This window comes from Xiphophorus couchianus, chromosome 3 (assembly GCF_001444195.1).
Source record: "Xiphophorus couchianus chromosome 3, X_couchianus-1.0, whole genome shotgun sequence".
Lineage (NCBI taxonomy): Eukaryota > Metazoa > Chordata > Actinopteri > Cyprinodontiformes > Poeciliidae > Xiphophorus > Xiphophorus couchianus.
Window position 1 is genome coordinate 12,807,493 of NC_040230.1, and position 18,549 is coordinate 12,826,041.

Here is an 18,549-nt window from a genome sequence, read left to right on the forward strand (position 1 = left end):
CCTGTAGCTCAAAGAATAGATTATAAAATACTATAATAATAAAGTTGTGAAAGGTTTAGCACCACAATACTTTCATACTTTCAGAAAATTAAATATTTTCTGTCTGTTCTGCATCCCAGAACTAGAACCAAACATGGAGAAGCAGCATTGAGCTTCTATGCACCACAAATCTAGAACAAACTTCCAGGAAACTGGAAAACAGCTGAAACACTGAGTACCCTTAAGTCTAGAATAAAAGCCCACCTGTTTATAGTTGCTTTTTAAACATAATCACTGGAACACTGACCAACATATTAGACATGCATTGATGATCTTGATGATGGCTTTTGACAAAATCTAACTTTTGCTACTGGTTTCTGGACAATGCTTTGATGTTTTTATGATGTAAAGCACTTTGAACTGCCTTGTTGCTGAAATGAGCTACATAAATAAAGTCTAATTTGATTGGATTTTACAGTTTGAAGGAAGGAGAGGAGGGTGGAAACAGGATAAGTTGAGACTCGATAAAGTCCTGGTCAGCAGATGTTTCTGGTGTCTAGTTGGGGGACATATAAAGGTCCAGAAGAGAATACAATAGGTGGAGAGTGAAAGCTAGTGAGAGAACGGAGTTCAGAAGTTTAGTGTCTTCATTGACCTGGGAGCATTCAAGGAACAAGGTAAGTATGAAATCAAGCTGCTGTAAATTACTCAGAAAACTGTAGAGCTAACCATCACTGGCACAAGGGGCTGGATCGTAACAGTAAAAGTCAATCACCATGCACTGATGGTCAACCTGTAGCTCCTTATGAGAAGAAACTGTTAACAGAAAAGGAAGTTGACTCACATTCACTAGAAAAACTGAATCACACCTCAGGATCATAACAGAATGCAACGTTAAAACACATCTAACTTTGTGTTTGTCTGCATGCATTTGACAAGTTGCTGGCTGACATGTCTGCTGTCTGCAGTATTTTCAATACCATCACATTATTTGGTAACTTAGTCTGACAAGATTCTGTTTCTGCATAAATTAGTAACTCTCAAAGGCAGTGCAAATAAGTAAATAAATACACCAGACAAAAAAAACCCCATGACTAATAAGACTTGTTGTTGTTATCTAACTTAGTGGTAAAAACTACAATGTTTTATTCATGGATACCAAAGAAAACATAGCTAAAGTTCAGTATTTGAGCTGAGGAAAGGAACTCGAACACATTAACAGTTTTCTAATTGCGCTAAATCACATCAGATGTTTGTATGAATCTCACTAATCCACACATACAAAGATAAAGAAATGAATAACTCCACTAAGCTACGTGTCATTAAACTGATTAGTAAGTAATGAACACGTGTGAAGAAAAAAAGCTGCATAAAGCATTAAAAGCAAACAAATCAATTGCAATTTATCAGTATTTCTAAAACAGTTAACATCTGGTAACAATTATCATCTGGTTTGGTGGTAAAAACTTTGGTGGTAAAAAGATAAAAAGCTTTCTTATTATCAAGGTCTAGCACACAAAGCATCTCAATATAAGACGTTAAAACACATCTAAAACTTTCTCAGCCTTGTTGCACAGCGCAGTATTGACACTAGTTGCAGAGATATTTCTAAACACAAATGTTCTTGTGGGCAAAGTTGGGGCTATGATAAAGGGAAAAGGGGAAGTGCATGATTATATTAATAGAGCTTGCAGGTTTACTAACAGAGAACTTGCTTCACTTCAGAAGTGGAGTCTTGCGTCGTGAGTATGTATGAAGCCATTGCTGTTAAGTGCATTATTTAGTATTTTCATGAAAGAACTGTACTTGTTGTGCTAAGTCTTTCTGTGTTTCCTGTTGAAAAACAGCACTTCAGATTGTAGACTGAAATCTTCCGAGGAGTTACAAGATTACAAATTGAGATGATTTTGCGCTCAGTGACACATTCAGAAGCTCAAAATGTGTCTAACTAGTAAGGTAAGGTAATTTTATTTATATAGCACATTTTCAGGAACAAGACAGCTCAAAGTGTCTGGTTGCTGAAAGTAGCATCAGTGTGTTTTGCAACAGTGACGTTGTGACGGTTTAGAGAGATCATCAAGCTCTTTTTACCATTATGCAATACGTCAATGATGAGAAACATTTCTGGTTGGTCAATATTTAGGACTAAACCAGTTTATGCTAAGAATATTGAGAACAGGGCATAAGATTGTTTTCTATGTAATTAGAAATGTCAATGGTAATCTTGGCCTTTTATGCTTTTTTTGGTGTATTCTTTACTTGCTTGGTATTATTTCTTTGGGTTTACCATAAACTTTTATGATGCACTTTTTAATCATTAAGTAAACACTGACATGTTCAATACCAATGTTACTCACTCTATGAATTAAAAGTGACTAAGATACCTTAACTTAGTATCAACTGAAGTGTTCATGAAGTTGCAGAACTAATCATCAGTCACTTCTTTGAATGTTTATCTTTCTCACTTCCTTGTAAGTATAATCAAACGGGTTGGGGTTAGATGAGTAGTACATAATCATTTACACTCATCATCAAGCAACATGACAACAAGGAAGCAGAGAAAAGAAAAAAAGGAAAGTAATGAAAAAGGGGAAAGTGTCAGACTGTTTTCAGCCAAAAGTTTGTATTTGGACGAAACGAGACAGAAGATGGAAAAACATGGAGGCTGTTCTCGGTTGGGGGTGCATGTTGTTGTGCACAGATGTCGAGGGTCCAGGGAGGAGCGGCAGCTAGAGGATGAGAGCAAAAGAAAACAGACTAAATAGACAGGTTTCGTGATGAGTCACTTGTGACATTTTAAGAGAAGAGTCCCCTGACACACTTCAGCTACTTTCTCAGTCTTACAGTCAGAGGGTCCCAGGTAGCATCTTCTTCTGTCAGCGCCTCCTTCATGGTGAGTACAGGCAACATATCTTCATCTTCTTCATGATGTATTAACTTTTTAATTGGATTGATAAACAAAAGAAAACATTCAGAGGTTTTACAAAATCAGCTTTAAATAGTAATTGTTTCTATGTGAAGGAAACCAACCAATAAAAGTCATCTTCTTTTTCTCACAACCTTTCTGCAGTAGCATCTGCTCTTACCTGACACAATCAACAATCTGCCTTCTCCACCTCTTCTTCTTCCCTTTATTTGCTGCTCCCCAGATGCTGCATCTCTGTTATCTCATGTTCTCCTTGCTGTGGAGTCTCTCCTTCTTCTCCTCTGGGGTCGCCATCGAGTGCAACGACAGGGAATATAAATGGCCGATTCGCAATCCCACGTTATGTTGTCCAATGTGTCGGCCAGGTAGTGTGACATTGCTTTTATATTTATGGATTTTAAAGTGCCTAGTGTCAATGTCATTAACCATAAACTGCTCTGTGTTTGCTCCAGGTTATCGTTACATTAGACGCTCAGAAACTAGTTGTGACATTGAATGTGAGCCCTGCGCTGAAAATCGGTACACAGATATCTACAACCTGGAAGGGAACTGCAATGTCTGTGATGTTTGCAAGAAAGGTAGGAAGCATTACAGTAAACGTGGATGGGAAGACTTGCAGTATTTTAATCTGAGCTATTGATGTCCATGTCTCATGAAATTACTTTTTTTTTGATAAATGATGTGTCACCAGTAAAAACGTAAAACTGGTTAGTAAGCTCTGACATCAGCAGGACCCGCTTTGACTACAACACTATCGCCAAACAATCAGAGTAGATATAGACTGGTTTTGTTTTGAACATATGCATGATCAAGCATTACTGTAAAGATACTCACAGCTTCACACACTCCACTGTCTCTTCTTCTTTATACAACCTTGTGGTCCAGGTTTCTCTGTGTGAACTCTGACTCTGCGATCAGAGCGTGATGTGTGAGAGTGAGTAATCTGCTGCTCTTACCGCAAAATTTTACCAGTTTCATTGCAAAAGACCTGTAGAAGTCAGACAGTTGAATGTTACTCAGTTCTGGCGGTGGATCATGATTTCAGAGAAGCTTACCAGCAGAAATAAACTGTTATATCTGAGGGGATTTCCCTGTTTATGCACCAAGGGGGGCAGACAGTCAGAAAGAGATGAAACGGAGGAGAGACATGGGGGGTCTGTGAAACCATCTGTAATGAAGGCTAGGAGAGAGAGTCATGTTTGCAGCCCTCCTAGAAGCAGACCGTTTTTATGTAAGTGAAAAGTAAAAAAACATAAATTACACCAAAATAGCAAATGGAAAAATATACTGATGCAAATGTCTCTCCGCTGCTACAGGTGAGCAAAAATAACCTATCTGCCTTATTTCTAAATGTCACAGTGGAAAACATAAAAGAGAATCAGCACCAAAGTGAAAACATTCTCTGTTCTCAGTCTGAAATAGCAATGTTTACATTTGGAGGCTTTCATTTTTTAATATTGCAAGTTTTTTTTTCCCTTTAGGAGAATCTGTGTGAAATGTGTTTTTCATGAAAACTTCTTAAAAGTTCATTTATCTGTTTTAGAATCTAGCAAGAGGAAGGTGGGTGTTGAAAATGTCAAAAAACTACACACACAGGGGCTCCATGTCAATTAAAGTGAATGGAAACGAATTTAGGTGGAAATGATTCAACCCACAGAAAGATTTAACTTGCTGACCTTGCAGCATGACTGTTTCTGTTGTGCTTTGGATCTTTAACGCAAACTGCAAACTGTTAACAGTTTGCAGTTTGCAAAGCAAAAGAAGAAGAAAAAAAAAAGTCCAAAGATCAGCTTCTTGACGGTTTTATAAAACCTTTTAACCTTTCAATGACAGAAAAACCTCAATTCATTCATCGGAAACAAAGTTACCACTTTGTGTAAAAGTAATAAGATAAGTAATGTGGAAAGCATTTTAAAACACAACTGTTCATGTTTTCAAAGTGGACTTAACTTTTACAATGCTTCTACTTTCATACACATAAGACTTAAAGCCACATTACGCTAACACCATGATCACTCTAGTAAACCTTCATACACCTGCTAAGATGAAGTTGGATTCAAAACTACAACTTCTGGATTGCAAAACAACTATACTCTTCCTCCTGATCCACATTTACCCCTTTTATTAGGTTGTTATAGTGGTCTGACGTGAAAAGTTAAATGTATCAATTATGGAACCAATATTTCAGAAAACCAAGCAATATATTGAAAGATTTTGTTCTTTGACAAGCACCAAATAGGTTTTAAATCACAAATATTTAATAAACCAGGCTTTGAAACGTTAAAAGCTGCTCTGTGCATGTCTGTCACATTGAAGGGAGGAACTTTCCTACCATCATTTCCTTTTAGTATTTTAAAGTGAAATCAGAAAATCTTCCAGGTGGAAGTTTTGCTCTTTAATATTAAACATTTGTGCAGTAAAGGAATTGATTTATGAATGAGGGTATCATCAGATCACCTTACTCCTATTTGTTCTCTTTGCTTTTTGATAAATTATAACTGAAAATGTCTCATAAACACTCATATTTTGTTATGACTCTAGCTCTGTGGAAGTAATTTAGACAGCTTTCTGTTTGCTAATTTTGAACACACAAGCTGTGGCTTCTTTGAAAGAAAGAAAATGTTTCATCAAATCGAAACGATGCTTTCACTAAGAAATACCAGCCATGAATTCTTCTAAAGAAGATGTGATAATAAATCTGTCTGATAACTTGAAACAAAAATCTGAGTCATTTTGGACCATCTTATACATAGAATACAAAGTCACTCTCTTGCAGTACATTCTCGTTAAGTCACTAAATCTGAATAGTCTCTTTTAAGTGATGTATATTCAAACATGACTGTTTCTTTTGTCTTTTGCAGCTAACTTTGAGATTGTGTCAAACTGCACACGAACCCAAAACACTGTTTGCAAGTGCAGAGTTGGCTACAGATGCAAAGACGCGTCCTGCACATTTTGTGAGCCTGCCCCAACGACCACCAAGCCCACGCCGCCGCCGCCGTCCACTACAGGTGAAATAAAGCTTCTCTGCACATCCAACCAAGTTAGACACTAAAACTTTACTCTACAGACTTTAGGCTCCTTCTGTACTTTTGCACACAAAACTGCAAATTTATCAAACAACTTCTTCTTATCACATAGGAAACTATTCTAGCCCCAATATATAGATAGGTTTCCTCTGTGTTACTACAAACAGTTTCTGTTTCCATATCTGTGGCACCAAAATAAGCCTGGCATGGCAGGAAATGTAATGTTTGTGCAATCGCACCTAATCTCTCTAACGCTTGCAGCACCAAAGCTTAAATGTTTAATGTTCATTGACTGAAAAATGATTTATTTATTATTGTCTGGTTGCAGTTTTCTTCTAATATCTACAGCTCTGGAAAAAAGTAAGAGACCACTGCAAAATGATTTTACTTTTTATAGGTTTATGTTTGAGTAAAATGAACATTGTTCTTTTATTCTATGAACTTCTGACAACATGTCTCCAAAATTCACAGCAAATATTTTATATTTATTAGCAGAAAATGAGAAATGGTCAAAATAACAAAAAGAATGCAGTGCTTTCAGATCTCAAATAATGCAAAGAAAACAAGTTGGTATTCATTTAGAAACAACAATATTAATGTTTTAACTCAAGAAGAGTTCAGAAATCAATATTTGTTGGAATATCCAGGAGGTCCTCAGTGGGGTTCAGTGCAATAGGCTCTGATTTTTTTCAGATCTGTATCTGAAAATCAACATTTCGGGGCAGAACCCATCAAGTTGCATTTTTTAACATAGATAAATGTAATTAACTATCAAAAATCAGAATTAATGATGAATTGATTCATGCCAGATGAGCAATCTTCATGAAGAATTTACATAAGTAGAGATATTTGGCTAATTGCTTGTTAACACTAAAATGATTACACTTTAGTTAAGATGAAGAGTCTTAAATAAAAACAAAATCAAACTAAAATCATTTGAGCAGCATAAAGAAACACCCAAACAAATACTAACACTATATTTTATATATATAACACTATCTTAAACAATTACTATATGATCTACAATGAAAGTTTTATAACTGGGGAACTGAACAATCAAAATACAAATTAAACTGATTAAAATCTAAGATTTATCTATAAGTCAAAGGAAAAGGGATTGCAATGAGATATTGGCTTGGTTTTTACAGTAATCTGGGAGAAATATTAAAAGGATAAATGATCCTAGATAGCAAAAGATGCTGATTCAATGTTGACTTATGGTCAAAAAAGTTATTTTTTGTCAAGGTCGACAAACAAATAATCACTCAATTAACCAAACTAACTAATGTTGAAAACATGTCAGTGAATCAATGTTGTTTTGTGGATGAATACTAGTGATTGAAATGGCAATGGCTAATCAGTGTTGAATCAATGTTGAATCAATGTATGCTGTTTGTGGCACCTGTTCCTCTTGCCTCTGGGCAGGGGCTTCTATAGGGGGGAAAGTTATGACCCTGACCGACAGGGGGCCCTCCACAATTTATTTACTGATGTTTTGTTCATAGAAATAAAAAAAATAAAATAAAAAATTGGGGCCCTGTCAATTATAGGAAGTTGAGCAAGAACTTTTCATCCAGTTTGATGAGAATAGAAAAACAACCAGTCCCAACCCAGTCTGCTCTAGTCTTCTTCTGGCTCAGACTTGTTGGGTCACAATCTGAAAGGAAACTGAAGTTACTGGCAGAATGAGGTTCTGGGAAGAGGAGCAATCACAATGAACCGATCGGCCAATCAGAGGGAAAATGCATTATGTGATTGATGGTGACTGGGCCTGTTTGCACCATGAAAATTTCAAACGTGATCATTTTTGAATAAAAATGATTGGTTCAAACACAGTATTTGAATCTATGAGAAATCATGGATTCTTTTGAAACTGTTGAAAATTAGCAAAGTTATATAATTTATATGAGAAACTTTGGCATATATAAGCAGCATTTCAGACAACAATTTGAGCATAAAAGCTCTTAGAGATGCAGAGACAACACTTAACCTTTATTGGAGTTTGTGCTGAAGATCTAAAAGATCTCATGTTTGTTGGCCAACAATTGTTTGTTTTATTTAGATACAAATGTAGATTTTGACAAATGTTGATTTAGTTTAGTTTTCTCTTAACACTGGTTTATCCAATGGAGACGCACAATAGTGTTAAAACTGTGTAAAACTTTGGCTTGTTGAATAAAATAATTCAAACACAATAAGTTTTTATGCACTTTTACTGCATGCTTGTGCTTCAATCCAATTGTTTGCTTACTATTGAGGAAAGTGTCACACAAACTCTTTGTCCGATCTGAAATACGAAACTCTCTTATTTCCTCTAATCATCTGCACTGAACTGATAAGTTGTTTTTCCTTTTCTTTCTTCCTCCTCTAGTAGCTGGATCCACCTCCACAACCAAGACAACTGTACCACCAAATAATAAAATCAGAGGTACGATGAGCTGACAGTAATATGAAATAGAAATTCTTAAGATTATTCTTATACTTGTAAATTCTTTGAATATCTATCTATTTTTAATTTTTTGCAGATACTCAGTGGTTCCTGGTGATAATCGCCCTTCTGTGTGCTGGAATTGCTCTAGTTGTTATGACAAAAATCAAGCCAATTCTGCACTGGATCAGATCCAATCACGGTGAGATGATGAGATGAGAATAACTATTAAAATCCAACCTAAGGGCACGATACAATTTATACTCAAAATCATTTCCAGTTTATGTTTTATCTGATCACTCTGGCATTCAAAGTCCTTTGAAATTTCTTTCCGAGAGGAAATTTATCAGTGTGGAAAATCTATGAAAATCAAATTAGGCTGATGCCACAATCAAAGTAAAGTGTCGCATCCTGAAAGCTGAGAATAGCAGACCTTTGATCAAAATACAATATATTATTCAAAAAGGGATGGCAACAAGGTGACACACATACTTCAACGATGTGATGAGCCTTTTTGTTCCATGAAAAATCCCCTTTGTTTCCTCATGTTTAAACATGACAGTATCAGCCTAACAGTAAAATATTTACTTTGTTTTGGTGACTTGCTAATAATCTGGGTTCTTATGTCATATTTTATTGTGATTCAATTTCATATTTTGAAAACTAAATTTACTGAAAAGGTTACTTTACTGAATTTACTGAAAATGCTGTTTTCTTTTTCAGAAAATGTATTTTTAAGATTTCATTAGTGTTTAAGCTCCGTGTGTTTCACCTGAAGCTTGGTTTATAGATGAGGGCAGCTGGGTCACCTGACCCAGACACACATCCATCCTCTGCAGCCTGTCTACTTGTCTCGCTCTGAACACACCAGGCTAAAGGACCAATAACAGTTTATATTAGAATTGATAAAACATTGTGCACAAACAATAGACAGGTTTTGGAAAGCCAGAAACACAACAACGGTAGGGCTGCACCGATTGCAGTTTTCTGATCGATCTTTAAAAAGCTTGACTTGCCAATTCTGATTTCGGCCATTTTTTTGTCTGAAATGTCACTAAAGATAGCAATAAAGTCTCTGAGTTGGTAACAGTGGGGTGACTATTGTTAAATGCAAACATGATCTGATGGGTCAGTCTGTCAGTCAAACCTCTCTTACTGCAGAACAGAACAGAACAGTGGTCAATTTTTAGACCTTTGCTGAAGTAAATAAGATCGGCTTTACATGCAAGTGTCGGCTGTTCACCGATCTCCCAAAATGAAGGAAACCGGTCGGCCAATAAATCGGTGCATCCCTAGAAAATTGACTGATTGTTTAAAACTGACCATGCAAATTAAAGCTGCACATAAATGTTGCACACAAAATGATCAAAATAGAAAAATACACATATTGTTTGGATGCAAAAATGTAAATAAGTTGTTTTTTTATGTTCTCCATATATTGTTGATCTACTTAAAAATATTTTCTATTTTGCTTCTCAGGTTATTTTTTGCCTGAAAAAACTGTGACAGCCCCTCTGCGCGCAGTGGATGACGATGTGTCCAAGCCGGTCCAGGAGGTGTGTGGAAAATGTGACCACTGCATCGATTTATGCATAAAGGATTAAATCCTGCACTTGGAAAACGAAATTACTTGTCAAAATCTTCACTTCCACAAGAAAGAAACAACATCTCCTGGATATTGGAGACGGATGGAGACAAACATCGCTCCAGCCGTTATAATGAAGAGGACTACAGTGGACGGTTCAGCTACTAATGCTGTTCAAAAACTACAGGATATCTCAATACACAAAAAACTAACCCTACAAAAACTGGAAGATTTATTCCACCTAAACACACAGAGTGGGACACTATAATAGTCCTGCATGGACTGTTTGGTATTTTGCTAAATAGGTATGTACTATGGTACACTATACTACATGTACTACATAATAAGACAAGGATATTTAAGTGCCAGTGATGAGATTCTCACTCAGAAATTTCTCTAACAGGTTTAAACCTATATATAGGCTAAAGCCTATATATAGGCTAAGGCCTATATATATATATTTAAGTATAAATATATATACTGTATAAATGTATATAAATAGACTTGGAGCTGCTGTTTAGTATCAAATCATGTATATTAAGTACAAAATTTCTTTTTGAAAACCTCTGTATTTCTTTATTTTTCTTTATGCAAAATAAAACAAATATTTCACTCAAAGTGTCTCAAGTCAAATCTAGTATTATATGTATAATATTTACAAAAGTTTTTAAATTATAAATTACAAAAATATCACAATTCCCGCTTTCATCAAAGTTAGGCGTGATGTTGGTTTCCTTAACCACCAGGGGAAAAAATACAACTGTGATCCTTCCACAGTTTGCCAGAGGAAGATGGATCTTTTTCTCCTCCTGCCTGTGTTTGTGTTTTCAAGGTTTACATTTCCTCTCTTTAAACGAGTCCAGCATGTCCTCCAGAACAAATCTCGGATCATTTTGACACATCACAGCGCCTCCTCCTTCGACACGTGGAAGTCCTTCCCCTGCTCCTGTGAGGGGAAGAAAACATCCTCCGTCTCACCGCCGCCCTCTTCTTTAGAGAGGTGGATACTCGGAGAAGGCGTGGGATGAAACACGGGACAGTCTCTCTCATCTTCTTCCTCGTGGCTCGCCCTCTCCGCTCTCTTTCCGTTCAGATCTGTCGGCCCCACCGGACCGGTGAAGTGGCTGAGCAAGCTGAAGATGACCGTGCCTGGATTGTGGACCTGGACTGGACCTAAAAAGAAAAAAAAACACATAGGAGATCATTTGGTTCTCAAACATTTCATAATTTCTTTATGAATTCATGCGAGTCAAGAAGTTCATCTGAAAAGACTTATTTCACTCAGCAGTACCAAGACTGGCGTCTGAAAGAGGGGACGTCTGCTGCTTCGCAGTGTCTCTGGGGAACTGATGAGTCGACTCCTTTGCCTTGCGACTGCCATTTTGCCCTTCCTAAAAAAGAACCGTGTCATCAATTTATATAGAACAGCAAGAAATATCATGCAAAAATCTGTTCAGTTTTGGTAAAAAAAAAATCCCCTCCTTCACCGTTCTGGGGTTTTATGCATCAATACATGATGAAAATTAGATTGATCCATGTCCTAACATTATTTAAAATTAAGTATATAACACAATATTATATTAAAAAACATGATTATGCCACAGTAGGAAGTAAACAAAAGAAAAATTTAAAGCACTCTGACCCTGGAGAATCATCTTTGGCTGTCCATTAATTTTGGAGTGTGTACACGGCCATTTCCAAATAATTTGAAATTAATCATTCTACAATGAGAAAGTGTATTTTCAAAGGGGAAAACGCACAAAAGAGACATCCACATCGACTGAAGACAGTGAGAGAATAGGCTAAGGCAAGCAACATGTTGGCTTCCTTTTTTATTTTGTAAAACCACGTTAGTGTGCAAAGTTCAATGATCCTGAAAAACCTCAAACTCAGACTCTACCAGCCTTATTTAGCACGTCAAATGTTCAACTTCATATGAACAATTGATGTAATAATAATAATAAAACAGGACAAGTGACTTGTTTGGAAGAATTGTTAGCAGTAAGTCAAAACATTTGGAGACTAAAAATGTCATGTTGGGTGAAAATAGTCAGCATTTCAGCTGAAATGGCCCCTCCACCTTAAACACACAGCAGCTGGGCGACTTGCAGTCATAAGATTTGACCACAAAGGATTTGATAGTAAACTGTGGGGCCACCTGCTTGACACAGTGCTGAGTCAAGCTGCTGCTGCTAAAGACTGCTCTACACAGTACTAAGCCATAGGGTGTACTTATTATTTAGTTGTTTCATGCTAATATTTATTTAAAAATCATGTCAGTGTTGGATCTTGGCTGGTGTCTTGTGCAGCTCAGGTTATACTTTTAGGATCAGATGATGCTTTGAAACAGAAGAACTGAAGGATGGGGTTTTTACCATGACTGTATGTAAAGGTAGCAGAAACCTTGGCTTACATACCTCATTACACAGCTTTGCAATAACTGAAAAACAGAATGATGAGTAACATAAAATTAGTTTCAGAACTTCAGTGATGACTCTACATGTTCATCATTCATGTAGCAGAAACCTCACGACAGATCTTCAGTCACACTCATAGCCGCACTGTTCAGTTTAAACGTGTTTATTATTCTTCTGAGTTGATTCAATTACAAAGTTCAGCAGAGGCCGCAGAAACTGTCCTGAATGTAAATGAACAGCTTACTTTGTCGGAAACACGTTTCATCCCGGGGCTGATAGATGCAGAACATGATCACAAGTGCCATGCATCCTATGAAGACCACCGGGCCCAAAATGGCCGCCAGCTCAGCGCTTGTGTGTCCTGTGACAGAGAAATAAAAATAGTGAAAACTAAAAGCAACGCAAAAATCCCAAAAAGCTATAAAACATAAAACTTTCAGAAAAAAAAACATGTATATAAAAGTAGATAAGTGAAACACAGAACAAGTAATACTAATTATATTACTGAATAAGAAGCTTTCTGTTTTTTATTTTTAGTTCTTAACTTCACCGTTCTCTCACAAAACAAGAAATAAAACCCTGGATAGTAGCCAGACATTTAATTGCTGCAGTTTTCATATCTTATGTCTAATTTTCTGCATTATCTGTGATTTATTTGACTTCTTTCCCATAATCAGGATTTGTTGCGTTGACTATGTTTTGTGTAGGTAAGAAAGTCAGTTTAATTCATAAAGCACTTTTCAGAGGTCAGAGAACCACAAACAATAGAAACAAACATTAAAAACAGATTATAGAAACATAAAACAATAAAAACAGAATACAATGAAGATCATACAGCATGAAACCAGTGAGGATCCAGTCTGAATGAATGAGTCTTCTTAAAAGAATCAACAGAATCAAGACGGTTCAAAGATGGAGGCAAGACGTTTCTCATTCTGGGAGCCTAAAAGATTTATTCCCTCCTTTCTTAAAATGTGTTTAGGATCTATTAAAAGCCTTTCACTGTAAAATCTCTGACTACTAGAATGTAAATGATACAATTTTTCCTAAAAAGTAGACATAAAAACTTTTCATGCATTTTTTCAAAGCCTTGCAGCAGCATTATGAGGACAGTCTAATTAAAACTAATGAAAATATTCAGTCAGGTTTGTGTTCTTCTGATCAGCCAACAAGCAAGAAGCTGACCTGATGACAAACTTTAAAAGACAGCCTCTGATCTGCTTAGTGAAACCCAACCAGAAATAACCAGTGTGGGGTAACACACAGAGACCAGAGTGGAGCAGTGCAAACGCAAGCTGATAGTATTTGTCAGGCACTTTAGCGCCATCTGTAGAGATAAGGTTGGTGTGGCATAACATAACCACCAAGGAAAAACCTTTGTTCCCTTCAGATGGATACGTTGGTATTTGATATGTTTTTTTATCCAAGGGGTTTATTGAGTTACAACCAAAATGATCAACAATAAACAAAATATATTAAAATATATGAAAAGCATTACTGTCACTTTGGGTGTAAATTTAAGGTTTTCCTCTTGACAATTATTATTTTTTAGATAATTAAGCAGATGTACCCAGTTTTCAGGCATGCTTGTTCTTAAAAAAAGCTTTCTGGCTGTGTGAAAGAGTGGTGGCAGCATTATGCTGTGGGCCCGCATTCCTTCAACAAGACGGAGAAGCTGTTCAGAGTTGACGGGAAGACAGATGGAGCTAAATACAGAGCAAACATGGGAGAAAATCTGACAGAAGCTGCAAAACTCACAAGACTGAAGCAAAGGCTGAACTTCCAGGAGAACAAAAATAAAAAATACAGCGATAGCTACATTGAAATGTTAAATGTTCAGCAGAGAATCAACTGTAAATCTATTAAAAAAAATCACAAATGTTCTCCAATAAGACTGAGCTTCAGCTATTTTGCCAAGCAGAATAGAGTGAAATGTAGCAAAATATTGAAAAAGACTTATAATTGAATACCTATTAATATGAAAAGCGCTGTATTTTTGGTCCAAACCACAAAACATGAACATAATGAACAGCTGTTAAAGTTTTTCCTCAGACTCAAACACACTCACCTGGTTTGGGATTAGTGGGGGCCGGAGCAGGAGGACCGCACCTGAGAGGGATGAAACGGAAAATATGTGAACAAAAGCAGACGTCACCGTCCAGCTGGATTTCCAAACCCATTCCAGATTCTCTATTACTCAGTACTTTAACAGTAATCCAGTGAAAACCACGACTCACCTGGAGGAGCTGCAGGGTTTATCCTGAGGTGAGGTAGTCTGTCTGTCTTTGCCCACAGTCACTGCTGGAGATGAGACAGAGAAACATTACACCTTTGTTTCAGTTTTCACCAGAATAAAATGATTCAAAGTATCATTTTTTGTTTTCACTCTTTCTTGAAATAAAATAAAATGCCACTTTTAGTGATTGACTCCACTGTCCCTGCTGTTTTCTCACATACAACCATATTATTCTCTTATTTTCTCTCATTGTGTATGTTAATAACAACATGTAAAAAAAGTCCCTCACAGACTCAAACCCACACAGTCTTAGTCTTTTTAAAAAATCTTTAATAACAATATTTCAGCCACTTGGGGGCAGTGAACACAGACAGATGCATCAGCAGCACCTCACTGGCTGCCCACACACGCTCTTATCTTCTGAGGTGGGTAAACCAAACCAGTCTTCACTAATCAGCATAAAGATTTTTGTGTAAAGTTCAAATCAATCTTAAAACTTCCCCATGAAGGTCAAATTAAGTAAGAGGCAATTCTGGCAGTTTCACGTTCGCATTTTTTCTCAGATGTCATTTGACGTGATACAAAAATAGTATAATGACACAACATCTGACTTAATGTTAAGTATTTAAAGTAGTTTAAGCCTTACAACATCATCAAACCAGGAAGACTTTATTATTTTTTTATTATCTCCATGTTTTATGCATCTATAATTATTTGATATTGATCTAAAGGGGATAAATTTTTTCATCCAGCAGTTGTTTTTTTTTACCTTCACTTTGTATCATCTAGTTTATAGAAGCAGAGATTAGTTCTCACTAGTTAAGCTCAAGCAGATGTAAAGTATCTTTTAAAGATAATTTCAATTAGATTTTAAATAAAAACAAAGAGCACACTAGAAAATGATACACGTAATTAAAACCTATGGATGACAGAGAAGCAGAGCAGATGAAGTAGAAATGTCTGAATATCACAACTAAAGCTGAAAACTATGATAGTCAATAAAGATAAACCTAGACGGTAATTTAGTCTGTCACCATAATAAACCAATCTGTTTATAATATGATCCATAAATAAATAACACACAGCTGTGGGTTTGAATCTTTATAAAGATCTCACATCCTGTGAAACATAAAGTTTTTCACTTAACAGGAAATGTTTTTGACTTAAAAACAAGAATACATTAAAGTTTTAACATTTCACGGTGCAATCCAACAGCTTCTTTTATTTTCCTCAAACAATGTGTCTCCTTAGATTCTACACTTGAAATAATCTAACTGTTAATTTAAAATATGTTTTGGAAGAAGCCATTTTCCCTCATTATTTATTACTTTGAATGAGCTTCCTTCAGTTTCCTTCACAGAGCTGGTTGCTACAGGTAGGATACTGACTGCTCATAAAATCCCCGTATCTGAATCATGCCTGTATGGCTGAAGTGGTTAAAATGTGGTAGAAGGGTTAGATCAGACTAACCATTAGCTTGACTGTCTGGTCGGGATTTCTTTCCGTTTCTCTAAACTGAGGTTGTGCAAAAACTCCTGATAACTATCAGAACCCGACTGAGTAAAGACATCGCCTTTCATTTTACGACTCTGGGCGGGATTACTCCTAAGATTGTGTTGCGTTGTTATGTATTTGATCAGCCTGTGTAATTTTTAATTAAACTATATAACTTCTAACTGTCTAATCATAATTAAAACAGGATTTTATCAGGATTTACCTGGTGGGGGTTTATTTTTTTCACACTGCTTGCAGTTCCCTTTGGGATCCACGTCTATGCATCTGAAACCAGACTCACACTCGCATTTCAAGGGGGTTGTTCTGGTGCAGCTCTGAACTTCTTTCAGATGATACTCTAAAGGAGCCAAAAGCCAGACATGAGAGCCGAGTCTCAGCTGATGACCTCACATGCATGCATCAAGTTATTCAGGGTAGAATCGATGCATATTTGTTTACTTGGTAGGCAGTCTCTGAAGCATGGATGGCACGAAGGCTCCTGGTTGCTCCTTTCGGTGTAATATCCATCAGGACAGGGTTTGCACTCGTAACAAGACTTCTGAAATTCACCTGGCAGAAGAAAGAGGAAGAAACAAGTAAGAACAACAGGATGGGAACGAGTGCCATGAGTGTCTGCAGACCCATAGTGCATATAAATCAAGGATGTGGTCGTAGAGTGGAGATGACAGGGCCCTGTGTCATTTTTTTCATGAAGAGAGTAGAAACTCATTAGGGCACTAACAGAATGACAGATATTTAACAAACATTATTAATGCATAATCACAAAGTAAGTTTAAAACTTTGTAAAGAAGACATTAAAAAAAAAATCCCTACACATGAAAATACAATTTTACCTGCAGGGCATTCGATACACTTCTTGTTATCCGCCATCCTCTTCAACCTCTGATAATTAAGTACAAATAAGAAGAATATCTTCATGCATTTCAATACACTTGACCTATTTTTCCAAGTATGAAACATGGTTCTTTCAGTCATGAGTAAAGGTGAACAGGATGAGGAAATGTTTTTTTTTACCGTGGGAGAGTTGAGCACCAACTCTGCAGATAACAGCACAGCCATGAAGTATTGCACAGTCCCCATTCTCTAGGCGAGAAATTAGACGATTTGCAGGTGACTATATTGTACTGAAGAAAATGTTTTGCTCTATATGTGTCGCTCATTCTTGTTACTTTTAAAAACACACAATAGCATTTATATACTTTTTAAATTTCCTGATAATAAACAATAAAAATGATTAGACCTTACCTTCGGTAAAGTTCTCCCTGTATTCTGCTTCTATTGTTTTGTCGAACTTCCTGTAGGTGAGTGCCTCGGCTTCTCTTCTCTTCTCAGACTCTAACCATAATCTGTGTCATTATTTCCTTACCTGGTTTTGTCTTCCTGCCTCCTCCGCCCCTCACTGCTGCTGCTGTGGTGTTTATACTTTCAGCGCTCTCACACTAGCCAACTGTCTAAGTTTTTATGCCTCAAAAGTGTCATCACTTTCCGTTTAAACTGTAAGATCTGACTAAAAGCTCGTCTGCACAACAACATGAAGAAGGAGTTGATCTTCACAACACCAAGATGGGTTTCACGTCTGATTTGGTTGTTGTTTTCTAAGAAGACTTCTTCTTGTTGAGTTCAGTTCTTTATTCAATCAAAAAAAGCAACCAAAATGTCCAACTCCCAGAATTTCATTGAAAAAAACTTGATGATGATGGGCGTGAAAAGAGGTAGAAGTGTTCAGATAGTTCCCTGAATTCGCCAAGACGTGACACTGAACAAATTAGTCATTATAGTGACAATGCATCTTTTTTCTAATCATTCATCTCTCTTACTGAAAGTACGGTCAGAGATTTTCCTCTTGGTGAAGATAAAAGCTTCTTCAGTCATGTAAAAAAGAAAACCTTGAATAAAGCTGGTCTGCTCGCACCCTGATGTCATTACAGGTCTAACAATGTGCTTATCATTTTCAGACTCTTTGTGTACAGTTCCAGTGAGAAGTACATAAACTCATCTGAAATGTTATAATTTAATCAGAAACTGGTGACATCAGATGTCAGGAAAATGACTGAACTGTTCAAAAACAGCCCAAAACCCACAGTGACTCAAACCTAACATGAACTGGAGGCTGCTGGAAAACCTGCGTCTGTGCCCACATTAAAGCCATAGTAGTGCGCTTACCAGGAAATTAAGTCCCAGCTCCACACCCATCTTCAGGCTCGAAATAAACTAGCAACACGCCCTCTAAAGAAAGGTTTAATAAGATTGAGGTGGGGCAAAAATATCACTGTACAAACTGTAAAGCATGGTGGCGGTTGTATCATGCTGCGGGGCAGTATAACTTACATAAAACAGCGTCTATTTCTCCACAAGAACATTTCATACTTTAAAGCATGTTGGTGGTAGCATTGTACTGTGGGATTGTTTTCTGCCAGATGGATTTCCAAACACA

The 18,549-nt window shown here is 36.7% G+C and overlaps 2 protein-coding genes across 3 annotated transcripts; one reads left to right on the forward strand and one right to left on the reverse strand.

The window, feature by feature from the left end:
* The first annotated feature begins 597 nt into the window (after positions 1–597).
* Positions 598–10,565, forward strand: LOC114141898 (tumor necrosis factor receptor superfamily member 6). Of its 2 annotated transcripts, XM_028012794.1 has the most exons (7): positions 598–2,872; positions 3,129–3,270; positions 3,358–3,483; positions 5,767–5,916; positions 8,306–8,362; positions 8,460–8,564; positions 9,842–10,565. In XM_028012794.1, the coding sequence occupies exons 1-7, from the start codon at positions 2,870–2,872 to the stop codon at positions 9,964–9,966; spliced, it is 708 nt and encodes a 235-aa protein (XP_027868595.1). In that variant the 5' UTR covers positions 598–2,869; the 3' UTR covers positions 9,967–10,565. The 2 variants fall into 2 exon arrangements, with proteins under 2 accessions (XP_027868595.1, XP_027868596.1); XM_028012795.1 differs by having other exon boundaries at positions 598–3,270.
* On the reverse strand, positions 10,545–17,770 carry LOC114141897 (uncharacterized). Its single transcript, XM_028012793.1, has 11 exons — positions 17,361–17,770; positions 17,130–17,196; positions 16,949–16,997; positions 16,554–16,664; positions 16,318–16,452; positions 14,602–14,665; positions 14,433–14,473; positions 12,609–12,725; positions 12,365–12,387; positions 11,239–11,338; positions 10,545–11,120 (listed from the first exon to the last, which is right to left on the reverse strand). The coding sequence occupies exons 2-11, from the start codon at positions 17,193–17,195 to the stop codon at positions 10,849–10,851; spliced, it is 978 nt and encodes a 325-aa protein (XP_027868594.1). The 5' UTR covers position 17,196; positions 17,361–17,770; the 3' UTR covers positions 10,545–10,848.
* Between the last annotated feature and the right edge of the window lie 779 nt (positions 17,771–18,549).